The 27,145-nt window shown below is 41.0% G+C and overlaps 2 protein-coding genes across 3 annotated transcripts; one reads left to right on the forward strand and one right to left on the reverse strand.

Moving 5' to 3' along the window:
* The first annotated feature begins 397 nt into the window (after positions 1-397).
* Positions 398-21,584, forward strand: map3k21 (mitogen-activated protein kinase kinase kinase 21). 2 transcript variants are annotated; one of them, XM_028424266.1, is made up of 11 exons: positions 398-2,099; positions 12,778-12,958; positions 13,073-13,221; positions 13,516-13,691; positions 14,951-15,191; positions 15,582-15,704; positions 16,403-16,498; positions 17,082-17,232; positions 17,540-17,634; positions 17,714-18,544; positions 18,897-21,584. In XM_028424266.1, the coding sequence occupies exons 1-11, from the start codon at positions 1,307-1,309 to the stop codon at positions 19,259-19,261; spliced, it is 3,201 nt and encodes a 1,066-aa protein (XP_028280067.1). In that variant the 5' UTR covers positions 398-1,306; the 3' UTR covers positions 19,262-21,584. The 2 variants fall into 2 exon arrangements, with proteins under 2 accessions (XP_028280067.1, XP_028280068.1); XM_028424267.1 differs by lacking the exon at positions 16,403-16,498.
* A 134-nt stretch (positions 21,585-21,718) lies between these two features.
* Positions 21,719-25,840, reverse strand: il22ra2 (interleukin 22 receptor, alpha 2). The gene is made up of 6 exons (XM_028424270.1): positions 25,742-25,840; positions 24,365-24,485; positions 23,971-24,155; positions 23,485-23,627; positions 22,616-22,773; positions 21,719-22,137 (listed from the first exon to the last, which is right to left on the reverse strand). The coding sequence occupies exons 1-5, from the start codon at positions 25,815-25,817 to the stop codon at positions 22,624-22,626; spliced, it is 675 nt and encodes a 224-aa protein (XP_028280071.1). The 5' UTR covers positions 25,818-25,840; the 3' UTR covers positions 21,719-22,137; positions 22,616-22,623.
* Positions 25,841-27,145: the final 1,305 nt, after the last annotated feature.

Consider the following 27,145-nt stretch of genomic DNA (forward strand, 5'->3'; position numbering starts at 1 on the left):
GTGCACACACGCGTTGCTTATAGCTAAGCCTATGCCTGCATATGCAGTAATATATACAGTATGTGTCTGTTTGTGTGTGTGTATTCAAGATTCAAAGATTCAAAGCGTGTATTGTCATATGCACGGTAAGGAAACAGGTTTCCCTGTACAATTAAATTATATATGTATATATATATTAGTATGTACGCCTGTGCGTGTCATTACATGGTCCACTATTCCCATAATTTCCCTGAAGGCGCGCTCTCCTCACACATTCCTCCAGTTGCTCCTCCCTCTCCACCCCCTATTGCTGCGGCGACCACGTGTCCCGCCGTGCACCAATCACAGCACCCCACAACCAGCCGCTAGAGCAGCAGCAGCGTCCTCAGCTCCTCGCTGCATCCACTGCTGGGTCCGACTCTCCGCTTGGCGACAGCGGCGGCGGCGGGGAGCTTGTTTTGGTTAAGTTGAGGGACTCTTTTCCAGTGTTTTTTCTTGTTACCGTATAGCTGTCCAGGATGTATGTTACGATTTCCAAGTGTTTCACTGTTGATTGTTCTTCACGCCCACGGAGAAAGATCCAACTTTGGAATAACTGATCTTAAGAGGAGCAACTTTTCTAACTGCTTGGACTCGTCAACGGGCTGACCTATGCTAAGCTAACTTGCTAGCCAAAACTATGGAATGCAGTTGAAACCCCTGTTTAAAAGTCCAAAAACTAGATGGGGAACTTTTTGTTTCGCGACTCGGTGGCTATATGAGATTTACAGGTGGCTTTCATAGTGAAACCTTCCCTACGGAGCCTCTTTGGTCGGAGCGGACGGTGCAGGTGCACCTCCTGCGGCACCTGCGAAAACTTGATAACCTAGCTCCATCGGTAGAGAGCTAACTTTAGCTTGTTCGCGTTAGCATTAAGCAAAAGAATACATGTCGTGGAATAGTGTGCTCTCATAGTTAAAACCATCTAGGAAATTGTTGATTTCCAACTTTATATTGCGATTAAGCGTGGGCTCATAAAGTTGAGGCACTAGCTAAGCCCTACTTCAGCTAACTTAGCCAGCAAGCTCGCTAGCTAGAAACTGACCCTCACACTTTTACCGGAGTGGCGACGTGGATACAGGGTCAGAGACGCTCTCGGTCCCACAGGAGTTTTTTTTTTTTTTTTAACTCGGCCGTGCGCTGCGCAGGGAAATCCCCTCTGTTCTTGCCGGAAAGCCTCGTATATGTGACAGCATGATGGTTTCAAAAGGTTACGTTTCACAGTTTTAAAGTTTTAATTTTGTTAAAATAGCTTTGCACCCTATGGTGCCGCTACGGCCACCGAGAAATGGATGTCTCGCAGGCCGCTTTCCCAAACGGTGAAGGGCGGCCGGGCGGCGGTGGGACCGGGGAGCATGCCTGGACAGAGTCCCCCACAGTTCGGGCGTGGGCTCACTCTGCCCCGCTGTGCCCGACTCGATCTCTATGGACTGCCGCGTATGACTACGAGGCAAGTGGCGAGGACGAGCTCAGCCTCAGACGTGGGGATGTAGTAGAGGTCCTGTCCAAGGATGCTGCTATCTCTGGGGACGAGGGATGGTGGACAGGCAAAATCAACCATCGGGTCGGGATTTTCCCGTCTAACTATGTCACCTACCAGCCTGCTATTTACCGTATCCCATCTACCAGCGGGTCGGTGGGGGTACGAGAGCGGGTCCCGAGCTCGCCTGTCCAGATACCCTTCAGTGAACTTGTATTAGAGGAGATTATAGGCGTGGGTGGTTTTGGTAAAGTTTACCGGGGCACATGGAAAGATCAGGAGGTCGCCGTGAAGGCAGCTCGGCAAGATCCAGATGAGGACATAACGGCCACCGCCGGCAGTGTTAAACAAGAGGCGAAGCTTTTCTCCATGCTGCAGCACCCCAACATTATCAAACTGGAAGGGGTGTGTTTGGACGAGCCCAACCTCTGCCTGGTTATGGAGTACGCCCGAGGCGGGACGCTGAACCGAGTACTGACCGGAAGGCGCATTCCTCCACATATCCTGGTCAACTGGGCCGTGCAGATTGCACGCGGGATGCAGTATCTACACGAGGAGGCAGTGGTACCCATCATCCACCGTGACCTGAAGTCTAGCAACAGTAAGCTTGAATTGTGTGTCTTTGTGTGTGTGCAGCGAATTAGAGGTAAAGATATCTTTAAAGGTCCGCTGGATGACCATGCACCTGTTGCACATACAGCACCGTTTGATTTCCCTTTACCTCCCTTTCATAATGTTAGGTATATGTCATATATCTGTTTCTGCATCCCAGACAATCATTACATTAAGGTGGAAAACTCCACCTCTGCCTTTCTTAGTATGTTATCGATTACTGGAATTGGGAAATGTTTACCCTATCCATATATAGTATTAGGAAAACACAGTTTTCTTTGCAGCATGAACTAAGGTTGTGCTATTAGCCTATAATCATTGTGTGTTTACTTTGTCACTGCCCTGTAGTCAGCATGGTTTTGAAGCAGTGTAAGAAGTCTGTGGAGGGGGTGATGCCATCAAGAGGATGTGAAATAAAGTCAGAGTTTGCGCAGCTGGGCCATCTTCTAACACACACTCAGACCTTCTTACCCCCCTCTCCCTGAATAATGCTGAAATGTTGTTCAAATAAAATCAGTGATTTACCAAACACGCACTCCAGCCACACTATAGGGCCATGTGCTTCACCAACCATAACCAATATCAGAGTTCATAGGAGATAAAAACCCCAGACAGAGGAGTGCAAATTAATAACAAAGACAATATTTGTTGAAGACTGTCTGAAATGCAGAGGCAGTTGCTTATTCAGCACGGGATGTTTGATCAGTTTCACAACTGTTGAAGATGTTAATGTTTGGGAAAAACAGACAATGTTTGTAGTGAGAGAATATTTGTTGTGCTATCTTTTGAGAGCAGGCATATGTAGTTGTTTCAGTGCATTCAGGCCAATTGTACTGTAATTCCTCCATGGACTTGTAATTGGCAACATGCTGACAAACTTTAGTTTCCCAGGACTGAATAATGAATGGACAAGGCTTGATAAGAAAAAAGGGTCTGACTCATATACCCACTGACACAGGCTACTCACTTCGGGTGTGTGTTTATGTGTGTAATATGACCCCCAAACACTATTTCTCCCTTTTGTGACCAGAGACTCTTATCAACCTGGGGCCATGTGGGGAGCAGCTCTGGTTTTAATGGTGTCTGTTTATCTCCGGCTCAGTGTGAATGTAGGGACAAAACATGTGAAGTGTACACAGCTTGGGGTGGACCCCCCCCCTTAAAAATAGTGTGGTGCAGATGTGGACAGCTCTTAGCAGACTGTGGCTATGCATACAGTCATAAGATTTCTAACCTCCAGACAGGACTGCTACACACAGTTATTCTACATTATTCTACATTCAGTTATACTTAGGGAAAAAATAGTAGTAAAAATACATATATATATTTGTAATATCCCTTAAGGCTCATTGTAGAGTTCCAGAATTCTATTGTTAGTTTCACAGACAGTGTAGAAGAGCCCAACCCTACAAGAAGATAAAGATTTGTGTTAATTATAGGGCAGATGGAGAGAAAGGATTTAATTGCTGTTTAGACTGTTTAAGCTAATCGGATGTTTGGTGAACATACACAAACACCCCCCCCCCTGTACAGGCCAGGTCCAGTGCTGCTACCACGAGTCATTGTGTTTGTCCTGCCACTTCACTGTGACCTGGGCAGAATAAGCTTTAATTAAAGGGGGTTGTGTTTTGAAATAATAAGAGATCATTTGTGATCTATTGCAGCAGTATGCAACATTTTCATCGGATTAAAGAACTGGAGTTCACAACATGAGATTTAGAAAGGCACTGAATTTTATATTTAGTATGCAGTTGAAGGTCCCAGGGTTGGAAATCTGAACATCTGTAGTCAATATACAGTGTTATCTAAATAGAGACAGAATGAAAGTAGCTGTGTGTGTTTGCCTAGAACCAGGGCAGTGAGTTCACACAAGAGTCTCTCCTACACACAAACACACAAATGGCACCCTGTGGTGTGTTGGGTTGTTTTCCCAGTGAAAGAAGAACACTGCAGCTTAGTAGCTTAGAATCTGTTGCATCTGTTAGTATGGGTCTGTTATCAGTTTGTCTTGGCATTATGTGTGGGTTGGTCAGTCCAAAAGGATAAAAGGAGGTAGAATTATCTACACAGGGGGTAAAAAATAAAATGGAAACATTCCAGTTAGTGGTTGTTACTCAAAAATCTGTTATTTCTTAATCAGAAAATTGTTTAGCATGGATGTATCTTTTTATACTACTGTATGTAGACAGGTACGTACAGAGGAAGAACAATAAAACTTCACATGATTACTCTACCTTTCATTTATCAAGTTGCAGTGTACACATCCTCCACACAGGCAAACATGCAGCTATTTGATCAATGATTAGCCTGTAAAGTAATATGTTGGAAGTCAGCAAGATTTGTCCAATCTCTTTTGTGTTTTTCAACCTAATCTGTAAAATCCCAGCCTGCAGGGAGGAATGTTGCTAATGAGGGATAAAAGCTTAACATACGTTTACACAATGGACTGGTCAAGCAGCGGTTGCTAGGCTACTGTGGCCAGAAGAATGGCTAGGACTCGGAGGGTCTCAAAGCCCTCGTTTTGTTTTGTTCCGTTCATATTTAATCTCCCAGAGAGCAGCGGTACTCTTTTATTGCCACAAACTGAGGGGGTTTCCCCTTCTTCATTATTTTTCTCCTTCCTCCCCTTGTTCCATTCTGTTCCCAGATGCTGCTTATATTTTTTATGTCTACTTTTGGCCAATCGTTTTTTAGACTTTGAAGAGCTTTGCATGCATAGTGTTTATTACAGCTTCATAGTTATCTGAAAGCTAATCAATAACATTATAATATTATTGTTAATACTGTTGAAGTGCCATAATTATTCACTAAAATAACATTCATAGAATGTTATTTACTGTGAAACTATTTCTGGAAAATAGTCCATGTCTTTGTCTCTAGGCAAGGTCAGAGTTTTTAGAAGTTTGTAAAGTTGTACCATAAATACAGTTCGTTTGGTATAAATTGTTAATGCAGATGCACAATTATATTAAGTAGTGATGCAGAAATAACATGTTTGTAGAATAAGTATACCTGATGTTATTAAACGTTATTACATTTTTTTTTTATTATTATCCAGCCCTTTTTTCCAATCTTTAGCTTTCCACAGACCTGCAGATAAGTGAAAGAAGCCACACTGAAACTTGGCCCCAAGCCAGCACTCATAACCCACATTAACTTTGGAGTTTCACATCTTGGTGTGACCGATAGTATGCTAGGAATGCATGCTTCAATGCCACTGCTGAAACTGATGGAGTTGCATTTTTTTGTATCTTATTTACTAATAGAAGAGTGATGAAGCTAACCACTCACCTATCCCAGTCATAACTGAATGATTAAAATGTTCTACCAGGTGATAAGAACTGTCCAGACTGAAGTCTTTAAATTAGAGTAGTGTTTTTGTGGGAAGCAACAAAGTTTCTAATTATAATTCACTATTTCACGCCTAATAATGGTAATATAACAAAACCTTTTTGTATTTATTAGTAATAAGACACATTTTAGTCCTTCAAATCAAATTGAGAGAATAGAGGGGTTTTTAACTTTCCACTCTGTCCCTCTCAAACACCCTCTTCTGCAAAAGAGCTTCTCTTAAACCCTGTTTTTCATTACTAGGTCATAACGAGTCCCTCCACAGCAGAGAAAGGCTTAAAGTAGCTTTGAAGAAGTGTCCCTGTTGTCTTACTCCACTTCTCGAAGTAGTAGAATCTAAGAGGAAATGTTACCAAAGCTTGACTAGTTGTTGCAGGGCAACTTTTCTCTGGCTTCCTACAATTACCCCTGGTGACACACAGACAGTTACTGCCTGTCTTTTCTCTGATGAGAGAATGGGCAGAGGAGAGAGAGGAGGAGTTGAGATGCTTTCACTGTGTTTTTTATGACCTCTCCCTGACTGCACCTATTGTTGCAGGGCTGGGTGAAAAGGAAAAGGGCCCACAGCTGAGAAGAACTGCCTTCCAATTCAACCAATCCCCTCCATTCCCCTACTCACACCAGCACATTGATAGATGCTAACACAGCAAAAAGGCACTAGTTGCACACCTTTTTAACCTTTGATCAATTTAAATAGCCCAGGTACAGCTTCATTCAAGCTATTACAGACCCAAACTAGAAGAGGAAGAGGGCAGACAAAGAAGAAGTGGCTTTGAGATATGTGATCATGATAGATGGATTTAGCTGACCATTAGCCCTGATCCTTTTCCCATTACACAGAATGCCTGGGGGCACTGTCATTTCAACCAGGATAGGTCTCTGAATGTTCAGCAGCCTTGTTTCTGCTTACTACGGGAAGCACTGTTACATTATGCAATATCAGGTGGAACAATTACCAAAATATTGCCATGTCAAGATGCAATCTGAATTTGTATAGGATCCAAGGACAGCTGTTATTGTTGATCTTTTCAATGGAGTGAATTAGAAGACAATAGTTGTAACTGCATTGTTTCAAAAAGGACTTCTTGTATTGGTAATGGTATTGCTTCTTGTGTGTGTTGTATACACACATTAACACAATGTAAAATTATGGAATATTACTGAAAATGCCCAAAATGTCCAAGCAGGGAATTGAAAAATATCCACTTGCCCATCATTTTTACCAGTCAGTATTTTAAAATGAACTTTTGTGTCACATATTCACTAGTGTAACTATATATTAACAAAATAATGCATTTCACACGAAAACATTAGCATTTTTCCTGTCCGTGTGTGTCAGACACTGTGATGGAACATTTGGGATACGCACCTGAGTCTTACAAAGGTAGTAAATAAACATAATCTCCTCACTGTGCTGCAGCCACCCTGTCCTCACAGGCAGATGAGGGGCACAGAATGTGTGTCACATTGACACAGAGCATGAGATATCTAGATAAATTGTGTGACAAATCGGTGTGGCAAGTTGACCTCCAAACTAAAGCTAACTTTCCTCCTGTTGCAGAATTGAGAGCACAAGAGAGAAGAAATTCTCGTTTGCCCCTAAAAAGTGTTTTTTTTTCCCTCTTTACCTTGAGGGGAAGAAGGCAATGGGAAGAAGCGTGGGACCTGCTTTGAAGAGAACAGCTCTGCTTCTGATCTTCCCACTGTTGCACCTTGAAAGATGGGTCTGCCTCAAGATCCGCTATTGGAAAGGGGAATTAAATGGGGGTTGGGACTGAGGGTGGGGTCTGCCTTCAAGGCATATCCATCTCCAATTGCGCTGAGCTGTTGTCATCTTCAGAACATTTTCTTTTCAAAAGAGTGAGAAAATACAGACATACAAAACAGCCTGTGTTTCCTTACCTTTTTAGATGGGACATTTTTAGGATTGTGAGTGTAAAGATAATAGGATGGTTGTGAGGGTGATAACAAATTTGCAGATAGTAAATCAGTCTTAAAATGAATAGATACTGTTTAGACAAGAGGTTTTTGAGCACCGTTAAGCTAACATTGCTCCACCTCCCCTTGATAATAAAACCAAAGTAGACCTCAACATGGCACATGCACAAAACCGCATTCAGGATTCTCAGACATAACAGGATTTACTTGTTTAACTTTTACACTTGACTGGGTGAAGTTTTGCCTGTTGTTATCTTTTAGCATGACCCTTAAAATAGATCAGTCATAGCATCTCTTTCTTCTCAAAATTGTATTGATTAGTGCTATGATTAATTTTGGTATATGTAAATACACTTTTCTCTAAAACCAGTTTTAAAATTGAAAGTAAGTTATATTACAAAGCAAGGCAAGCTTCTTTAGACCTAAGGGATTAACCTTACAGAAATATTATGGATTATTATGGAGGTGGGCTTCCATGAAGGGTTTGGGGCATGTGAGCCATTAGTCAGGAACCATGAGCAATTCTCATTTACCTTCTTTTAAAATTGCATAATGGTACTAATATGATAGCCATGTATAATAAGATATACATTGTTTTTTGTTCCACACAGTATTCTTTTTAGTATTTGGTTTATTGTGTATTTTTTGATAACTTCTCATTTGTTGTATTGTTGATGTACAAACAACAAAGAATATATTCTATGTAGTACACTAAAAGTGATAGGACTTCACCTGTTTATAGCTGTGGCTTATTTGGTGCTAATTTATAGCTACATTTTCCATAAAGATAGATAGAATTTATATTTTTTGTGTTTGCAGCCAGACAAAATGGCAGGCAGGGTTTTAAAGGTGCTTTTTGTGGCATAACGTCAGCATGGAGTCATGTTGACAGGAGCTAGGTCTTTTATCAGAAATTTCTAGAGGGCTGACATTGAAGTATCATGGAGGCACAAAGAAAGTATTTGGAATGATATTCTATAGGCCAATCAGCACAGACAGGTTTATTCTAAAACCACTGTTCTTCTAGGTTGTGTAACTAACCCATCATAAGTCATTATAAACCTACAGAGCCAGCTGGGAGGAATCTATGGAATCACTGAGAGAGGTCTTGACAACAGGAAGTAGAAGTATATCATTAGTCTAGTGAAACCTGTTTGTAATGGAATTCCTATTGTTGCAGCATGGGTAGAGGATCCCCTCTGTGCCCCAGGCTAGAAATGGCACCATTACCTCTGTTATTAGCAGAGACCCATACGAGTCTCACTACAGTTTAAATGCTGCTTGAAATTATTTCTGACACATTTAAAAATGCATGTTATTGCTTCTTCACCACCACTGTCTCCTATCCTGTAGCCTCAATGAGTGTAAAGCAGTTTAAGTGATCCTTTATCAATTCTGAATAGCAATGTGGGCAGCCATGCTTGTTGATCATGTTTTGATTCAGATTGTGCATGGAGAGTAGACTCTCTGTATCAATGTGATTAAAAGAGCAAGCAACTAAAGGGGCTGAGCAAATTTAGATCTTATGTGAGTATGTATGGAAAATATTTGTTCATTATATTAGTTATATGGCAGAGCAAGTAAGTAGAGCTGTCCTCAGCATTACTCAGGGGATATGGTGTGACACCACGGTGATGGCAGTGTTGTTTTACAATTGGGGGTTTTCACTTACATTAGGCCACAGTTGTAGGCTAGATTAAGTTGCTTGGTATGTACACTGCATCTTGTTTCTAAATTTCATGTATTCCTACAAACTGTCAAGTGTTTTTTTTTCAAGGAACAGTCACAATGTGACCTACTGTGAGTGTGGGGGATGTCAGCATCCAAGCTGAGATGTTACACAATATTTTTTTCACATTTATCTTTAGTTAAATACAAAGCCAACAAAAGACACAAATCAACAACTGCATCCACAGCTTAGACTATGGCTGGTCACTACAGTATAGATAATTAGTAGAAAACACTATATAGGATAAAAATAAAGGCTTTTAAGTAGGGATGCACCGATGAATCGGCTAAACATCGGTATCGGCCGATGTTTGCCTCGTTAACTGCCATCGGCCATCGGCAAATAAAGATGACAATTGCCGATGGCAGTGGCCGATGTTTATATACTACGACCTCCCGGCCACTCTCAGTGCGCATCAGTGGCAATTAATTGAAAACTTTATAACACTCCTCTCCCCGTTTGAACAATTGACAAGAGAAGTTAGCTCATCAGAGGCATCAGCTGCCGATGTTATCCCCTCTGTGACCGCCCTGAGACGTCTTCTGAGTAAGCAGGCTGACAGCGTTAAAACAACAAAGGCCTCATTATTAGATGCTGTAAATAAACGCTTCGATCAAATCGAGAATGATCCCATGTTCTGCATTGCTACCTTATTGGATCCCAGATACAAGGATCGTTACTTTGATGAGGACGTTAAACAACGCGCACGAGCAATACTTGACGCGCACCTGTTGCCTGCTGCCGGTGCCGAGGATGGCACACGCGATGGAGAGAGCGCATATCACCCACAGCTCAAGAGGCAACGAGCCGACGGAGGGGCATCCCTGCATGGTATGTTTGAAGAGATTCTGGAGGAAAACGGACCAGAGAGGCCAAGTACTTCTGTATTCCAACAACTGGATATTTTCTTGGCAGAGACCCCTATTCCCAGAAGCGAGACTGCACTCGGCTATTGGAGAAATAACCACCTGCGCTTTCCAGAAGTGGCACAAATGGCACGCAAATACCTTTGTGCGCCATGCACCAGCACGGAAAGTGAGCGGTTATTCCGCTCTGTGTCTCATGTCTTGGATGAAAAGAGAAATAGACTTTGCTGCGACAAGGCAGAGATGCGTATCTTTGTAAAGAAAAACATGCATCTTACTAAAAAGTAGGCGAAAGACACAGCAGGTGACTTATGTATCATTAATGTTCAGAAAAGGAAGTCCGCTGTATGGGACTGTTTTTTTTTTGTTTTGTAAAGATGCCCCACGTTCCAGCCTGTGAGTTCTGAAACACTGTAATGTTTTAATATGAGAAGCACACAAGGTGAAAGGTAGCCCTATTTATATTTGTATTTTGTATTGCATGAGGAACATAATTTATTTTATTTCCCACTTATTTTTTTGTATTTTTATTTACACTTGATGTGTTTTTATTTTTTGCAAAAATATTTTTATTGGGCCATAAAAAAATCTTCTTATTGAGTAAGTTTTTGTTTATCAGGCTAAAACCACATTTTGTTGGGCAATTCAAGTACAATTTATTCAATGATTAGGTAGCAGTCCAAGAGGGTTTTTGAAAATAATTTTTAAGAAAAGAATTTACATGTGAATTAAGGTTAATCTTAATCTTAAATGTCAATTAAAAAGTGACATTAAAGGTTGTTTCATAAATTTGTCTAAATTTGTGCTCATTCAAGGATAGTATGATGAAGAGTTGAAAGGCTTGTATGTTTCTGTGCACAAAAGAAGGAATAAATAACAAAAAGAAAAAACATCGGAATCGGCATCGGAATCGGCCAAGTTGTTATGTTAAACATCGGTATCGGTATCGGCCCAGAATTTCACAATCGGTGCATCCCTACTTTTAAGTGTTCATCTACTGCACGTCAACCAGGTCTCTGAGCCAATTTCACACCGCATCTGTCCTTCAAGTTAGCAGCTCTGCTTTTTGCACCACTCTTTCAACAGATCTGGTTCAAAGTATAACAATGAATTCCTAACTAGGACTGATGTAACCCTCCTTAAGGCTTATAACACGTATACGTGTTATAAGCCTTAAGGAGGCTAAGGAGGTGTCACACACTGTTTTATACATATGTATAAAACAGTGTGTGACAGTTTGAGGAATGCAAGACAGGCTGGTGTGTGTTTTGGCACGTCTTAGTTTTGTACTGATGTGGAGTTGTAAGTCCAAGGTCATGGAGCGATAATATTGAACACAGTGCAACACTTGCACACAGAACTTAAAAAACCATTGTTGAAACTCGTTAACAATTAGCCTTTAATCTGTCTAAGTTCAAGTGTACAATGTGATATAGCAGGCCCAGTTTCTTCCACTCACACTCCTCCAACACATTATGTATTTTTACGTTAATGACCCCTTTACCCTAGGGATATTACTACAGTAACAATACACCTGGCTGCTTTTTAATGTTTACTGTTATGATTTAATTGTAGGATTATTTAAACTCCTAGGTTTTATCCTCTCTGCTGTATATGTTCTGTAGAATCAACACAGCAGATAGGTTGTGTTCAATTTGACCTGCAGTGATAGGTCTGCGTGTAAATAATGAAATGGGGAAGTTTGTAACGTGAGGAGATCCTGGCAGTGGCAAAAACAAACGAGGAAAATAATACCAAGAGAATCAAAGGATCAAAGAGGCAGTTTTGGCTGTTAAAATGCCACTTCATGGAAAAAGGCTGTTTCTACATATTTATTAAAGGAATAACAAGAAGCTGTTGGTGTTGCTGTATACAGAGGAGGCTTGTTCTGGTTGATGGGAAACATTGGATATTAGATAAATGTTGATACTCTCGAGTTATCACCTGACTGGGGATTTTTTTGTAATTTTTTTCCTGAGGCTTCTGCATGTAGTTAAGCACGTAGTATAGAGAACAGTTTTCTTCTGTTGGCACATCATTATTTAATTTAGGCTTCAAAACATAGAGGATGTTTGTTGTTGTTTTAATAGGACGTTTTTACTGCTCCCTCAGAGCAGTCGTGCCCCTAAGTATGCATAACTGTACACCTTAATATAATTACAGTGATTGAGTTTTAATAAAAAAAAATTTACAATCGTAACAAACAGGGGAAAAATACAGATTTTTTTTCTCATTAGTTTTGATATGTACATCCTCCTCTTAAAAACAAAGTCCAAAATCAGATTCACAAAGCAAAACTTGTTAATGTATGTGCGTGTAAGTCCTGATACCTGATTGGCACAGAGGGTCTTAGCTTCAGACGTCAGTGGGTTGTGTGTTTACTGTGGCAGAGCTCTCAGGCCAGGTGTAATGTTACCGGCAGGTTTGGAGGGTTCCGGACGTCTTTAATGTGTTAAACAGTTTTAGGACCGGAGGACAGGTGCTTTGTGGTGCTGTCAACCTTCTGTTACTACAGTAATAAATGACCTGCATACCGTTGTTGAATATCGACTATCATCTCCTCACCTGCACAGTTGTCCTTTTTTTTTCTGTCCCCCACTCTTTGTATCCTTTTCTTTCATTCTTCTTTCTCTTCCACCCTCCCATCTGTCACTTTCATCCCAGTCCTGTCTTTCCACTTTTACTTTTTTCTCAATCACACATCACTCATTATGTTCTTTTTTATCCTCCTTTTGCCTTAGTCACACTCTAATGTGTTGCATTCCCATCCTCTCCTTTTTCAGTTTTATTACTTGAAAAGATTGAGAATGACGACATCGGGAGAAAGACCTTAAAGATCACAGATTTCGGGCTTGCCAGGGAGTGGCACAAAACCACAAAAATGTCAGCCGCAGGCACCTACTCCTGGATGGCCCCTGAGGTCATCAAGTCTTCTCTCTTCTCCAAAGGCAGTGATGTCTGGAGGTATGATAAACAACACACTCCACCAGATTAAAATCCCTACTCTTTATTCCTCATTCATGTGTTTTTATGTACTCTGTATTGTTTTATATCCTTTGTATGTGCTCCATCCAACAGTTATGGTGTCTTGTTGTGGGAGCTGTTAACAGGGGAGGTGCCTTACCGTGGAATTGATGGCTTGGCTGTTGCTTATGGTGTGGCAGTCAATAAGTTAACTCTACCAATCCCCTCCACCTGCCCCGAACCTTTTGCTAAGCTCATGGAAGGTAACTGAGACCAAATCTTGTCTTAAAATATAGTTTAATCACGTGGATTGAGACATTCAAATAACACTGCAGAGCAGACAACCATTTATTATCTTTGTGTATGTGGTAGTTACCCTTGCATGGGTGAATTACCAAGGTACATATGAGTACTATATTTGTCGCCTAAATTTGTGTACATGCACCTATTGACCAAAGTCAATTGTGCGTATGTGAGGCTTGTTGTTGTAGACAATGTATAAAAAACACATTTGTTTGCTTATGTGTAAATGTGTATACTACATTGTATGTGTCCAGAGTGCTGGGACCAGGACCCACATGTGCGTCCCTCTTTCGCCTGCATCCTTGAGCAGTTGTCAGCCATTGAAGAGGCGGTGATGGCCACCATGCCCCAGGATTCCTTCCACAGCATGCAGGATGACTGGCGTGTTGAGATCCAGGAGATGTTTGATGAGCTCAGGACCAAAGAGAAGGTAGAGGCAAATTTCTGACACTCATTATATTAGATATACTATATTAACACTTGCAGGTGGTGGTGAAAAGCTAGAAGACATTTTATACTTTTTTTTTAGTTCCTGTGATCTTTGTATATTAATCTATCTTTAATTCTACGCTTGATGAACAGCCCTGGACAGCTTTTATGGAGTGAAAAGGGTTTAATTGGTTACTTTCAGTGGATAAGCTACTCGCACATTTAACAAAACGAGTCATTAATACTGAGGTGCTTTAGCGTACTTCCCCTCGTTAAGACCTTAATCTGCTTTCTGTACAAGTCTACCGTTGCTGGTCTAAAGTGGGGGGTTAATTAGTGTTTAGAGAAATGGCTGGATCAGCACACGGCACTGCTCCGTTAACGGATGCTGAGCTGAATGATGTAGACATTTGAAATTGAAAGCATTTTAGGTCGAGACGTTTTTGGATTGCAGTATTCAGCTTTGTTTAGATTCACCAGTTATGCTAAGACGTGAACCTTTGTGTTATGTAATTTATAGTATCCCAGATTTAATACTAAAATCTTAACTGATAATTCATGTTGCCTCACTACACCTCATCAAGTCTGCCCAATATGTAAAGCTTTAATGCCAGGGCAAAAAAAATAGTTTGAAGCATTACATTAACATTTTCCCATCACACATTTCATAAGATTACTTACAGATTTATCCCCTTCATCAGCAGATTTCCTGTAAACATCTCTAGTAATCTGTTTCTAGGTGGGTGGTTGAAGAGTTTTGACTGTAAAGCTGCTTTATTGAAGTCATCCAGTAAGGATTATTATTACTGAGCTGAGGGCAATTAAAGAGAGAATAGAAGGAATAAAGAGAGGGTAAGCCGTGGGAGGAGACATAGTCTGAAACAGCAGGCAGTAATCTCTTGAAGCCAACCAGTTATTGATGGAGTTACCTAATACACAATGTCTGCAAGAGCAGTGTTTGTTGTGCTGCAACATGTTTCTATTTACTCATGACAGTTAGAGGATTCTGCAGCGTAGCTGGAACAGACAATCTATAACAAGACAATGATGTGCAAAACTTACCCTGAACATTTTTTTCTTGAAGGTGTCTGTGAACTGTCCTGTTTTACTTTTTTGTTACCTATTCTGCATAGAGATGGTGAACTTTGCTGTCCATGTTGCTCATTTGTCATCTCTCAGGCACTATTAGAATTCTCGGGAGATTACCACAATAGAAACCTGTCTGCTACTTTTAACTATAATGCATCTTAATACCTCCAGGAGCTGCGTTCCAGGGAAGAGGAACTGACGCGGGCTGCCCTGCAGCAGAAGTCTCAGGAGGAGCTGCTGAAACGTCGGGAACAGCAGCTGGCAGAGCGGGAGATTAATGTGTTGGAAAGAGAGCTCAACATCCTCATTTTCCAGCTCAATAAGGACAAGCCCAACGTGAAGAAGAGGAAGGGCAAATTCAAGCGTTCCCGTCTTAAGCTGAAGGATGGAAACCGCATCAGCCTGCCCTCAGGTGAGCAAACGGATGTCCTGACTTGACTTCTAGATAAAATTATAACCAGTGAATGTAAAATTTGTGAGATTCTGATTTCAGAGTCATCACTTGACACATATACGGTAGTTTACGTTAATCCTATTCTTAATATAGAAAGTATATAACAGGACTTTGATCACAAACAAGATTGTTTTCTTACAGGGAAGGGGAATGACTTTGATTTGACAGAAGTGTGTCCATTTTCCAGTTTAATGACCATTTTATTCAAAAAATGTCTTTTACTTGATCAAAAGAAAGCCAAATTAGCAAAATTGATCCAAACATTTTTACTTCTGTATTGGAAAGGCCTCGCATAACATTAAATTACAGTTTATGGTGTGCTTGTTTATTGCATGTTTCATATAACAGACTTCCAACATAAGATCACCGTGCAGGCGTCGCCCTCCATGGACAAGAGGCGGAGCCTTCATAGCACCAGCTCCTCTCCTCCCAGCAGTCCCACACTCATTCCCCGGCTACGAGCCATTCAGCGTAAGTTCAGTTTGTCCCTGAAGTCTGATTGTTTCAGTTTGTTTTCTGGTGTTTTTCCTGACCTGTATTGATTATCTTCAGCTTAACTGAAGAAATCAAAACAGCTCACTAAGAGTTTTATGGGAACTCGGAACAGTGTCGCTCACTATGAGAAGAGCCATGTGAACAAAAGCCGCACAGCCATAAGCAGTCAGCCAGTTGTTTGAACAGTTTGATAAAGATGTTAGTCGTGCACCAACGCCCTTGTAATAACAAATTCCTCTTGTGCATTTATAGTAGATGGTGATTCTAAGAGTACAGATTGTTGCTCAGATTTTGTTCTGATTGAGAGAATTGATTATGTTAGGTCAAAGGTTTGCAAAACTGAAAAACATTTTCAGAATCTATTTCTGCATAAATTAGATGCTTATGTAAAATAGTTAACATACAACATAACATACAAAAATTAATGCATTTCAACTGTTGTCTGCTGTTCTGCGACTGAGGTTTAAAAAAATGTATTGTATTTTTCCCAACTTGGTATTACAGGTTAGGTTAGGATGTCTTAAAAAACAATTATTTATCACATGCTGTCCTGCTACCAGTACTACCACCACTACTACTGAAACAAAACAAATGTTACAAGGTTTCTGTAATATGGTGACTCAGCTTTAACAACTTTATTTGTTTGGAGGTAACTTGTATTTTTCCCTCTTCAGTGACATCCAGCATGCGGAGAGAAAGTTTGTATGTTTACCAACAAGATGTTGATCTGACCAGCGAGCTCACAGCCTACTCCGGCTTCAGGAGGAAAGGCAAGCCATTGGCTACGCACATGCAGTGGCTGTTAGCACCCAGCGCTGCATGTGGCGTTTTAACTCGGTTGGACAGTTAAAAGGGTTTGGTGCCTAACAGCGTCCCATCTGAGGGGATTGTATGTGCTCAATGAAGTGTTTACTTGGTGTGTGGTGTTTGTTGCTGGTATTTAACCTGAAAATCAAACGAGAAATGATGTGGGTCCTGCCACAGCTGTGGGTCAGTCCGCTCTGTTTTTTCAATATATTTTATGGCTTGATTTGTCTTTGGCCCTTTTCTGTTGCTGTGACATATTTGATAAAAATCTGCCTTCCCTCACACCTTAATAACAACTAGCTAACACCTGTAAATGGCTTAAATGACAACGTTTTGGGTCTCACTTTGTGCTCTTTTTGAAGTGGCCTTAATGCAGTCATACATATTTGCTTGCTGCTGATATTTCCCACTATGAAAAGCTCAGTTTGTCCCAATGAAAATCCCTCAACTTTCTACATCTATTCTAATTTCTCTGACAGGGCTGTGGTTTTTCTAACAACATTGTTTTGAGTCTGCAGTAACACTGTGTTATCACTGTATTAACAGTTACTCAAGATGAGAGCAACCGTACATGGGGTCGCAGCTCCCTCTTCAGGCCAGAGGAGTTTGATGATGTGAAAAAAGGAATCAAGAAGAAAGGAAGAACATGGGGCCCCAATTCAGTTCAGAGCAAGGAAAGGCCTGCTGCTGCTGAGAGGTACAATGTATTCACACACACACAGGAATATATGGAGTAAAAAGCAGTGTTATTTGATCAGTTTGTTCATGGAAAACATACATTCTCTTGTGAAAGTATTATTCTCTTCTCCGTGTCTGACAACCTTATACCTTAAAAATTATACAAACATAGTCATTTGCATGCCTTTGACAGTTTTGAAGTGGCTTTATTACCCTTTTATATTACTTAAAGAAACCTTTGCAAATAATGTGCAAAACCCATGTTACCACCTTAAAGACATTCTACATGTTGATGTTTATCATGTCCACCTCTGTATTATTTTCAGAGTACGTCCTCTGTCAGACGGCAGTAACCCCTGGTCCACCAGCCTGGTGAAGTCTCAGAAGTCTGTTCCTCTCGCTGACTTGTTTGCCGCACAAGGTGCGCTGAAAACCCACTGTGATGCTGTGCACTTTGAAATTTTCAATGTCCTTGTAATATGTGATTTCCATTCCTTCAGCGGGTGCAGGAAAAGAAGAGGCATTCTCCCAGGAATGTGCTGACGCTAGCTCCAAACCAAAGCAGCTCAAGTTCCCCAACCAGGTGTACATCGATCTACCTCTGAGGAGGGACGAGCAGCAGCCTCAAAGCCCCGCTGGGAACTGTGGGCCAGGAGATACTGGGGTCAGTGCAGCAGGTCAGGGCGGCTCACCGGAGACCCCAGATGACCCTTACACCACTACATCCACCTCTTCCACCTCCACCACCCCACAGCTCACTCCCACCAACAGCCTGAAAAGGACATCAGCTCGCCGTAAGACAGACTCTGTGCTGTATGGCTGCGGGTCGCTGCTGGCTTCAGTTGTCCTTGGTTATGACATTAGGGAGGCTCTGAAAAACTCTGCCCCTGCAGAAGATGGCGAACCGCAGCGAGAGGAGAAAGAGAAGAAGAAGAAGGAGGGTCTTTTTCAGCGTGCTACCCGGTTTCGCCGCAGCACCTCACCACCAAGTAGTCGCTCCCGCAAGGATGAGTCATCATCGAACCATACCTCCGCTCAGCCTGTCAATCTCATCTCCATGTCAGCCATCATGGAATGCAACTCCACCAAGTGCCTCTTACAGTCAGAGGCGGAGGTGTCGGAGTCCAGCCCTGGGAAAGCCGAACATGTGGCTGTCAATCATCACACAGAATCACACAAACCCAGCACAGCAGCTTCTACAGAAGGCCAGAATATCAAAACAGCAGCTAAAACACAGACGCTAGTGCAAACCCAAAACCAACCACCAGAGCAGAGCAACCACAACACAGGAACACGTCTTCGCAGAAAGAAATACACCACAAACCACAACAGTGAGTAACACAAAGCGTTAAGGTAGTGTGGGGGTCAGAAATACATTTGTAGTTAAGCTAAGGACTGCATATTTTTTCTGATTTTTTTGCAGAATATTGGTAGTGCAAACAGCAAAGACTTTTTTGATGCAGTATATATTTTATATACTACATCGATACTAGATTTTTTTTTTAAATGTGATTTTAAGCTTGCTGTTGGTTACAGATGATAAATTCAAGTATTGTTAGTAAAGTTGCATCAGAGTTCTTTTTATTTTTATTATTTTTGATTATGATAAATAAATAATTGTTTAATTTTTGAAAGGTTGGAGGGTTTAAAACATATTTGTGTCTCTCTCCTGTTTAATTACAGCTAACGGTCCACCCACTCTGCCTCCTCCAGCTGCTCAGAAGAAGCAGGAGAAGGATGGAGTGTCAGAAAGCCCCTCTGGAGGAGAGGCTCTGTCCAGACCAAGGCCAGTGTCATTCCGGGCAAAACCTCATGCCTGGGCCCTGCTGCGAGGTCGCAACAAGAGTTATTCCCTGGGCCACTACTCCGGAGAGAAGGCGGCACAAAACTTAAACATGGTGCTGACATCGGAGGTCGGGGTGGGCTGCTCCCTGCTGGACATGGACACAGAGGGCCAGAAACGTGACTGCACCGTGCCACTCTGCCGCATCCAGAGCTCGCCGGGACGGCCCTCTGTCTTCGAGCTGGAGAAAGAGTTCCTCTCTTAGATGTGATCACTGTGGTTGTAGCTCATCCCACACACACACTCGAGCGTTCCTGAACATACAGGCCCCCTCCTGGAGGGTTAACATCCAGGCTTCCTTAGAGTTTTGTCTTAGTTTTAGAACAGTGACATCAGTGTTCTAGAGCAGAACCAAGTGTGAGAGCACACAGGAGAACGTGCGCCCTCACACACTGCCTTGTCTCACTCTAGAATACATACAAACACAGGTCTTAAACCTGAGCAGAACATTTCAGAGGCAATCAGCAGAGTCCTCTGATCACTCGGGGGCCACCAGGTGCTCTCTCTTTCTCTGTCTCTCCCCCCTTATATCACCCTTCTCTTTTCTTGTTCTGTCAGTGCAGCTAAACGTTGACCGCTGCTGCAGCTTTTGCAACACAATACCCTCACCTTTTTATTTATATATATATTTTTATAGGTAATTTAATATGAAGAGACTCGACCTTACCTTAGCAACCAGCAGGACATACATTCCATGTCAGTTACAAAGTTGTGTGATCGCGCTTTTAGATGTTTTCAACTTGAGAATCATGCATGCATGTACCCTAAAATGTTAAACAAAAATCCTTATGCCTTGTTTGTAAATATTTCTTTTATTCCATTATCAGCCGGATGCTGGCAGTTGTTTTGTATTGCATATATGCTGTTTTATGACTGTTTAAAAAAAAAAAAAATTCAGCAATGCTGCAGTACATTTTGTCTTTTAGGGAAAAGCTACATACTGGATCATAGTAGAGATGCATGTATGTTTCTTCCCAGAATGCCCTGAAGATTTTTTTTTTTTTAGAGATGCGGGTAGAAAAACACTGGAAGTCCTCTGCTCATGTAAAAGTTTTGGTCATGTGATGCTAATAAGGATTTTTCTAAGAGTATTTATAGAAAAGTGAATAAATGAGGGACTCTTTCAGCCATTGATGTTCACATCAGGAAAATCTGTCCCACATTAAAGCATTGAGTCTCCCTGAAGAAGAGGGGGAAACTTTAATAACAAACATGCATACAGGGGTGTTTAGAGCTAAAATTGCAAAACCTGTACTGTAAACTGGACAGATCTCCTGTGCCTTCAAGTCTCTTTTTAAAGATTGACATGTAAAACCCACTGATAATGCAGCTTTTGTCTGCAGTGGCAAATGGTGTAATTTGCATTCGTTCCCAGGTTAAATGACTTCTGTACTACCACAATCTCAGCCACGCTGCCTCCAGTCTGTAAACCTGAATAGTAAAGGCAGTAGTTTGTTCAGATTTGGCTGGCAGTGGGAAAAAGGAGGTAATCCCACCTGTAAAGCAGCATGACCTGAGTTTAAAAATATTAATGGCATCATTATACTGTTACATTTACTATTTAGCCAAGTCAGATTTTGTTTTAGTAAAAAAGTGCAAGGCTTCTCTGTTCAGCCAAATATCCATCTCATTAAGACAGCACAGTTTGCCTTTTCCAGCCAGTTGAATGTTTTCCTCAGGATCCACTAAGGGCTCAGCATCCTCCTTTGTTGGCAGATTGTTTTTTCGAGATCTGACTATGCAGGATTCGTACCGGACGTAGTTCCAGGCTAAAAATGAATTCTTAATTTTGATTTAACAATCCCTCAGCATATCCTTACTGTCCCACTGTTAGAAAGGTATTCCCTTTTTTTTACATTTACGAAAACATGAATTTCCAAATGGTGTAAATATAACAATGATTCCTGATGTGTATCACTGTGGCATTTTATAATGATTTAGAATGTGAATTATCCCGTATGTTCTGTGTTTTATGACCTACGGTCCAACACTGTAAAGGCCTTACTAATCATGAAACTGTTAACAGTGCAGTTTACAATGAGTTAAGGGTATCTGTACATACCATGCACTGGTACTGTTCTCCCCCTCAGCTGTTCATCAGCCACTTTTGTTTTGGCTAAAGATGACTCAACTTTTCCAAACAAACATTCCACTACACTGAACAAACCGCTGCAATGGTATTCGTGAAACCAGTGATGGGACCAAATTGAAGAGTACCAGCATCGAGGCCCCTTTGACTTCAGGACCAAAACCATTAAGTGAACTAGCTGCTAGAGAGGAGTTCCTAGAAAGAAAGGGACTCCACACAAAAGGAACCTCAGAGGCCCATAATCACCTTTCGATCAAATGACTTCATGTTAAATGCTTCCTTTACACCATGTCACACTGAACATGACATGATTTTAGCTTTTGAGTATCTGTTTCAGTGAATGGTGTTTTATCATTACAGTATTGGTTTATTTCATGCCTGATTGATCAAGAGTATCAAGTTTATCTACATCTTGAATAAAGTCTAAATCAAGACTAAAGTGGCCTTTTTCTTTGTTTTATCGTGTGATAATACCACAAATCACATGTTTTCACAAGAAAACTCCTCTCATCCATAAACAACCAAATCCTATGTAAACTGATGGGACAATAGTTTCCACTGGATAACGTGACTTTTTATTTTTACAATAATCCACATAATACAATACAGTAGCACTACAACTGTAAAAGAGTCAGTGTGGGATGTTAGGCAGAGACAGCGCGCTGCCTCAGTGTTAGTGGCTTTTATTTATATTTTTACACAAATAGCACATATTGTCTATCTGGAGCAAGTAAACAAGACAAGTAAACATCTCTGATCCTATGTTACTGTAAGTTACAAAAATCAAGGAAAGTTTTGATTCATTTTAGGAGTCATACAGATAGATTTATATTGTAATGGCTCTACAAAATGTGGAAATGTGCTGGAAACTAAGTGTTTCCTGCCAGATTATAAAGTGCATCACTGTTATTAGCACGTGTGGCTGCAGCCGTTGAGGTAGCCATGGAGGGTTAATGTTGAAATGATGGATGAGTCCAGTCTTTCAGTGTTATCTGCAGCAAAGAGTGAGAACACAAAAAGACACAAATGATTGAATGGTACAAAGGAATAACTGTTCAGAATTAAATTACGGCCCTCCTGTGCATCCATCTCACAGCTAAAAATAGTGCAGAGGGTGGAGTGAGAGGTAATTAGAGTCATTGTAGAGAAACCTCTCCCGCTTACATTTCTCCTCCAGGAGTTTCATTTTCCCTCCCTCTTTCTGTTTCACAGCCTCGGGCGATTGTTATGTGACAGCCGATATGTGACTTCTCATTTGGTAATCTTTTGTCACAACTGAGAGGTTACCTTTCCCTCACTAGTGAAACTATCCAGGCCGTCTGTGTGCAGCAGACACAGCCACACCAAACAGACACTTGTTGCAGGTTCTCACGGATATAGTGGCGTTTTGCAGGATTCTGAGTTCGTACTCTAGCTGTAAACAAACAGCCAATAATGACAGATGAGTGCAGGTGTGTGTTAAGTGTGTACCTGTGTGATCAGAGCATGGTGAAACATTTGGCGGAGCTGCGAGCGCTGGTCTTGGCCTGTGGGAAGATGATGGTCTGAGCTTCTAGGCAGTACTTTGCATTGTGGATCAGCTTCTTCAGAGTCAGCTTGTTGGAGCAGCAAGCCATCTCAAACACTTCCTAAAGAGCAGACAGTGGAATCGTCAAACACCACACATGGTAACATGCAGGACACATCTTTTTTACACTGAACAAAAACAAACAAACAAATGTCACACATCTGTGCACATATGCATACTGTCACTGTAGCCACAGACTCTCTGAGTACAGGTGTAAGTTTTAGTGCAATTATTATTTTTGATAAAAAAAAATGTCCACTTATTATATTTAACAACTCAATTTAAAGGACATGTGGTGACAATTATTTTTTGCTATAGAGGAATAAATCAGTGGTTTATTTTAATATTGTTTAAAATAATGTACTAATCATTATACAAATGATAAATTATAAACAAATGAAATGTAAAAAAACTAAGAAATGTTGTTTATCAACTTTTTTTGCAATTTTTTTCTTTATATCACTTTTCCCTCCTACATAAAATATCTCAGCTTTATTGAACTATTGTAAACAAACCAACAAGTAGTCCGGCAATTTTAAGAAAGCTTCCTGGAAACAGCTACTGCTAATCATGAACCTCACTCCAATATATTTGTTTTGTATGTTTAGCTGACATACTGTGCTCCAGGTTGAGGGGCCACATGTCATATTAACATTAAGATTAAGATTAACTTTACTAATTAATTAAATTAAGTATCTTTACAAGTTTTTTTCATATATTCAGACTGTCACTAACAAAAAATGTGTTAGTGTGTGTGTGAGTGTGTGTGTACCTCTTCTCCACTGTTATTTATGACAAAGATCTGGTGGTGCAGACTGCTGTGCATCTTCCGGACCAGCACACGGGGAGGCTTAACCCGGACCACGATGCCTTGCAGGGTGAAGTTCAGCTTCAGTGCAGGAGCGCTGATTTCAGCTGCAGAGACACACATGTTGTTAAGTTTGTGTCTGTGTGTAGGTCAACACACAGACAGAGGAAGCAGAGAAGGTTATTATTTAGTTTAAACTTAAAAAAGGAAGCTGAAAAAAGGTCAAAAATGTTTAGTCCTATTTATGTGACCTTTAGTCTGAACAACCAAAACATGTATTATAACATAATGTGTTTCCTCTCCTGGTGATTGTAAACTAAGTTCTAGTTTCATTAGCGTGGGCTTCAGATTGCGCGTTCTTCCGAGTGTGTTGCTCCATCAGTTTTGAGGAAGCGAAAGCACAAAGGGAAGAAGACGCAGACAATAATGAGCGGTTGTGTAAACACTCACTGTCCCAGCGGGGGCTGAATCTGGGGGAGAGAACCCAGGCTGATTTGCTGCTTGTCGACAGAGAGGTGGCACGCACTCTGGCGTAGTACCACTCTCTAGTGTCAGAGGTCACGCTGCTGAGGTCACACTGATGCTTCACGATTCCCTGACAGTCATCCACATCCAGCCAGTTGAGCTCACCATAGCTGAGGCAGACACACACACACACACACAGAGGACGGTAAAAATGAGTTTTCTAGTTTGTCTAATGATGCCTCCATCTCAGCCTGAGGCAACAAAACACACAAAACACTGAGGCCATTATCACCAACTAAACTTTCAATGGAAGACATGTAATCATTCATGCTGCACTGCTAATACATACATATGTGTGTGTGAATGTGTGGTGCCTTACATCTTCCACTGAACGTAGTACTGCAATGAGGAGCTGTTGGTGGGTGAAGTCCAGTGCAGGATGTTTGTATAGTCCATAGATTTGAACCTCACCTGGGTGGGTGGAGCAAGCATTGCTGGAACTGAAGACATGAATAAATGTAACCATGGTATAAATGGGCTAGTGGGACTAAGCCCTCCCTACGCTACAATAAGTATGAGAAAATTATTGTCTAAATAACATACAAAAGAAAACTAAACGGTGGGAACAGCAACAAATAGTTAAAATAATAAGGATATCTCTAAATTAGCTAATCTGTGTGCAGCCCCAGCGCATCACATCTGCTTTTACCTGTTTTCCGATTGATTGACAGGTATCATCTTTACGTTTACTGACCATTTGGGCTAACTTAATTTAGCCCACAGGCTGATCGGCTCTGACCAATCAGCAGCGGGCTGGCGCCGGGTAAATGATTGACAGGTGTCGTGTAACGCCCCCGTGATTTACTTGTCATTTGGGCTGATTTCATTTAGCCCAACACCGTAGAAGAAGAAGAAGAAGAAAAATGGCGGGCGCTAACGTGCATGAGGTGCATCATTTTACTAATCTCCAATTTCCTTCAATTTCCTATGAGGAAAAATTCTTAAAAGAAGAAGAAGAAAAACGTCCTGTGAGGAAAAATTAGAAGTTAAGTTTTCTACGAAGTAAATAAGACTTGCTATGCTCTCTATCGAGCAGGAGTCATCAGAACACCAGACTTTTAATGCCACGGACATTAACATCTTTGCCTCTGCCTGCCATGACCGTCGGAGTGAGCTTCTTTTTAAAAAGGTAAGCCCCAGTTTATAATCTGTTTAAAGGACGGCAGCCATGCTGTCTGGCCTCTGTAAAACTGTGCTGCTGTTTATTGTTTTATTCAGGATCCAGTGTAGCTACATGATACCAGTTCAGATCATCATTGTGCGTCCAGTCATTCTACTAACAGAGAGAGAGTGAATGGGACTGTTACTTTAACTTTAACTAGCTATGGCTGTGTTAGACTGTTAAATAATAATTATAGCACATTAACCTTTGAGCTCAAATAAATAAATAAAAAAATTCAGGAGCATTAAACCAGTTCCTTATTAAAAGTGATGTGTTTTCGTTTACAGTTGTCAGCACCGTAACTGTTTATTTTGATTTCTAACCTTACACCGGTCCATGTTACAGTCCAAACATAACACCTAATTGATCAAGTTGATGTCAATTCTGTTATTGATCAGCTTGTTTTTAAGAGTTCAATGAATTTACACTTTTAATATCATAGCATGAATACATCTGACTTTCCTCTCGGCTCTTTAAATTTAAAATGAAACCACAACATAAAAATAAATGAATGGAAACATATGAAGGGCTTACTTTGTGTGGGGACACAGACGCTGAGGGTCCCCAGCAGCAGCAGCACCAGCACGGCTCCGAGCAGCAGACAGGCCATGATGCTAGATGAAAATCACAACAAGTCTCTGATGCTATCAGTAGTGCCGCCACTCCCTTTAACCTGTCGACCACTTCCTCTTCCTCTCTCTTTTTTATAAACAAAGGAAAGATCACAAAGCAAGGGCCTTGTATGGAATTTTTGACACAATGAGGACAGTGAGTACAATTTATGACAGCTCACATTACAAAGACGGATTGCCTTACCAATGTTCCAGTTATAATATTGTGTTTCAGCTTTACTATATATTGTGTGTAAACTGCTGATGTTGCAACTCCCGATGGACAAAAACAAAAAAAACTTCCGCTTTCACATAAATAACATCAGTTTTTTTAGGTTAAATCTCAGTCCTGATTTAAGGGTGACCCAATTACAAATATCTGTTATTAAACATTTAACTGTCCTAACCAACAGGTTACTGGAAATGTGTTGCATAATGAGTAACAGTCCAACAAGTAGCTTCCAGTAAAAGGGAGTTGTCTCTTCCCACATGTGTTAATTCATATTTATATTGTTAAAGATTGCATAAAAAGCATGACAAAGCAATTATGTATTTATATCACAGCAGACAGACTGCACTTCATTAAGTGCACAAATTAAAATTTAAGACAGGGGCAAAATAATGCGACTGTGAAGAAACTGATGAACTGTTACGAATAGGTGAATTTATTGCAGACAGTTAATTTGACATCCAAAACATTAGAGAGGTTGAATTTGTTAAATGAGAGTAACATGTCATGAGTACTTGACAGAATGAGCTGCGCATAACAAGTAACAACACAAATGGAGTCCAGACCACAACACATAATCAATGAGCTGTGTACAGAAAAAAAACAAGTTTTACATACAATCAAAAAAATGATTTTTTTTCAATATGCAAGGTGATATTAGAGGCCTTTGAGTGTACATCAAGCAAAGCGAGGCTGGAAAGAACAGCAACACGTTACTAGAAACCCTGAACATGCACAACATGCACACCAAATTGGAATCAATGGTCACACAGCCAGGTAAATATGTTTGTTATCAGCCGTTACTGGAAGCATAGAAGGTCTCCTACTCCCCCACACATGCAGTCAAGAGGAAGGAAAATAAACACGCACAGAAGAAGTCCTCCCTTTCTGAGGAAGGAACAGCGTGGATTGCTCAAATGTCACAAACCATCATGACATGTGTGCTTCTTCCCTCACATAAATGACTGAACATGATGTAATGATTTAAATAGCACAGGTCCCACAGTTCAGCTGCACTGAAATGTCAACTTCCCTTCATTAATAGGTAGCATTTAACACACAGTAACATTGAGTACAGCATTAGATTTGAGACAGAAA

Source organism: Parambassis ranga, chromosome 15 (assembly GCF_900634625.1).
Source record: "Parambassis ranga chromosome 15, fParRan2.1, whole genome shotgun sequence".
Taxonomy (NCBI): domain Eukaryota; kingdom Metazoa; phylum Chordata; class Actinopteri; family Ambassidae; genus Parambassis; species Parambassis ranga.

Bases quoted from the DNA above. Each gene is read 5' to 3' on its own strand.
- map3k21 (XM_028424266.1), top strand. From the start codon at position 1,307: ATGGATGTCTCGCAGGCCGCTTTCCCAAACGGTGAAGGGCGGCCGGGC. The intron at 12,959-13,072 runs GTATGATAAACA...TCCATCCAACAG, and splicing joins AAAGGCAGTGATGTCTGGAG to TTATGGTGTCTTGTTGTGGG. The intron at 15,705-16,402 runs GTAAGTTCAGTT...TTCCCTCTTCAG, and splicing joins CCGGCTACGAGCCATTCAGC to TGACATCCAGCATGCGGAGA.
- il22ra2 (XM_028424270.1), bottom strand. From the start codon at position 25,817: ATGGCCTGTCTGCTGCTCGGAGCCGTGCTGGTGCTGCTGCTGCTGGGG. The intron at 24,486-25,741 runs GTAAGCCCTTCA...TCATGTCTTCAG, and splicing joins CGTCTGTGTCCCCACACAAA to TTCCAGCAATGCTTGCTCCA. The intron at 23,628-23,970 runs GTGAGTGTTTAC...GTGTCTCTGCAG, and splicing joins ATTCAGCCCCCGCTGGGACA to CTGAAATCAGCGCTCCTGCA.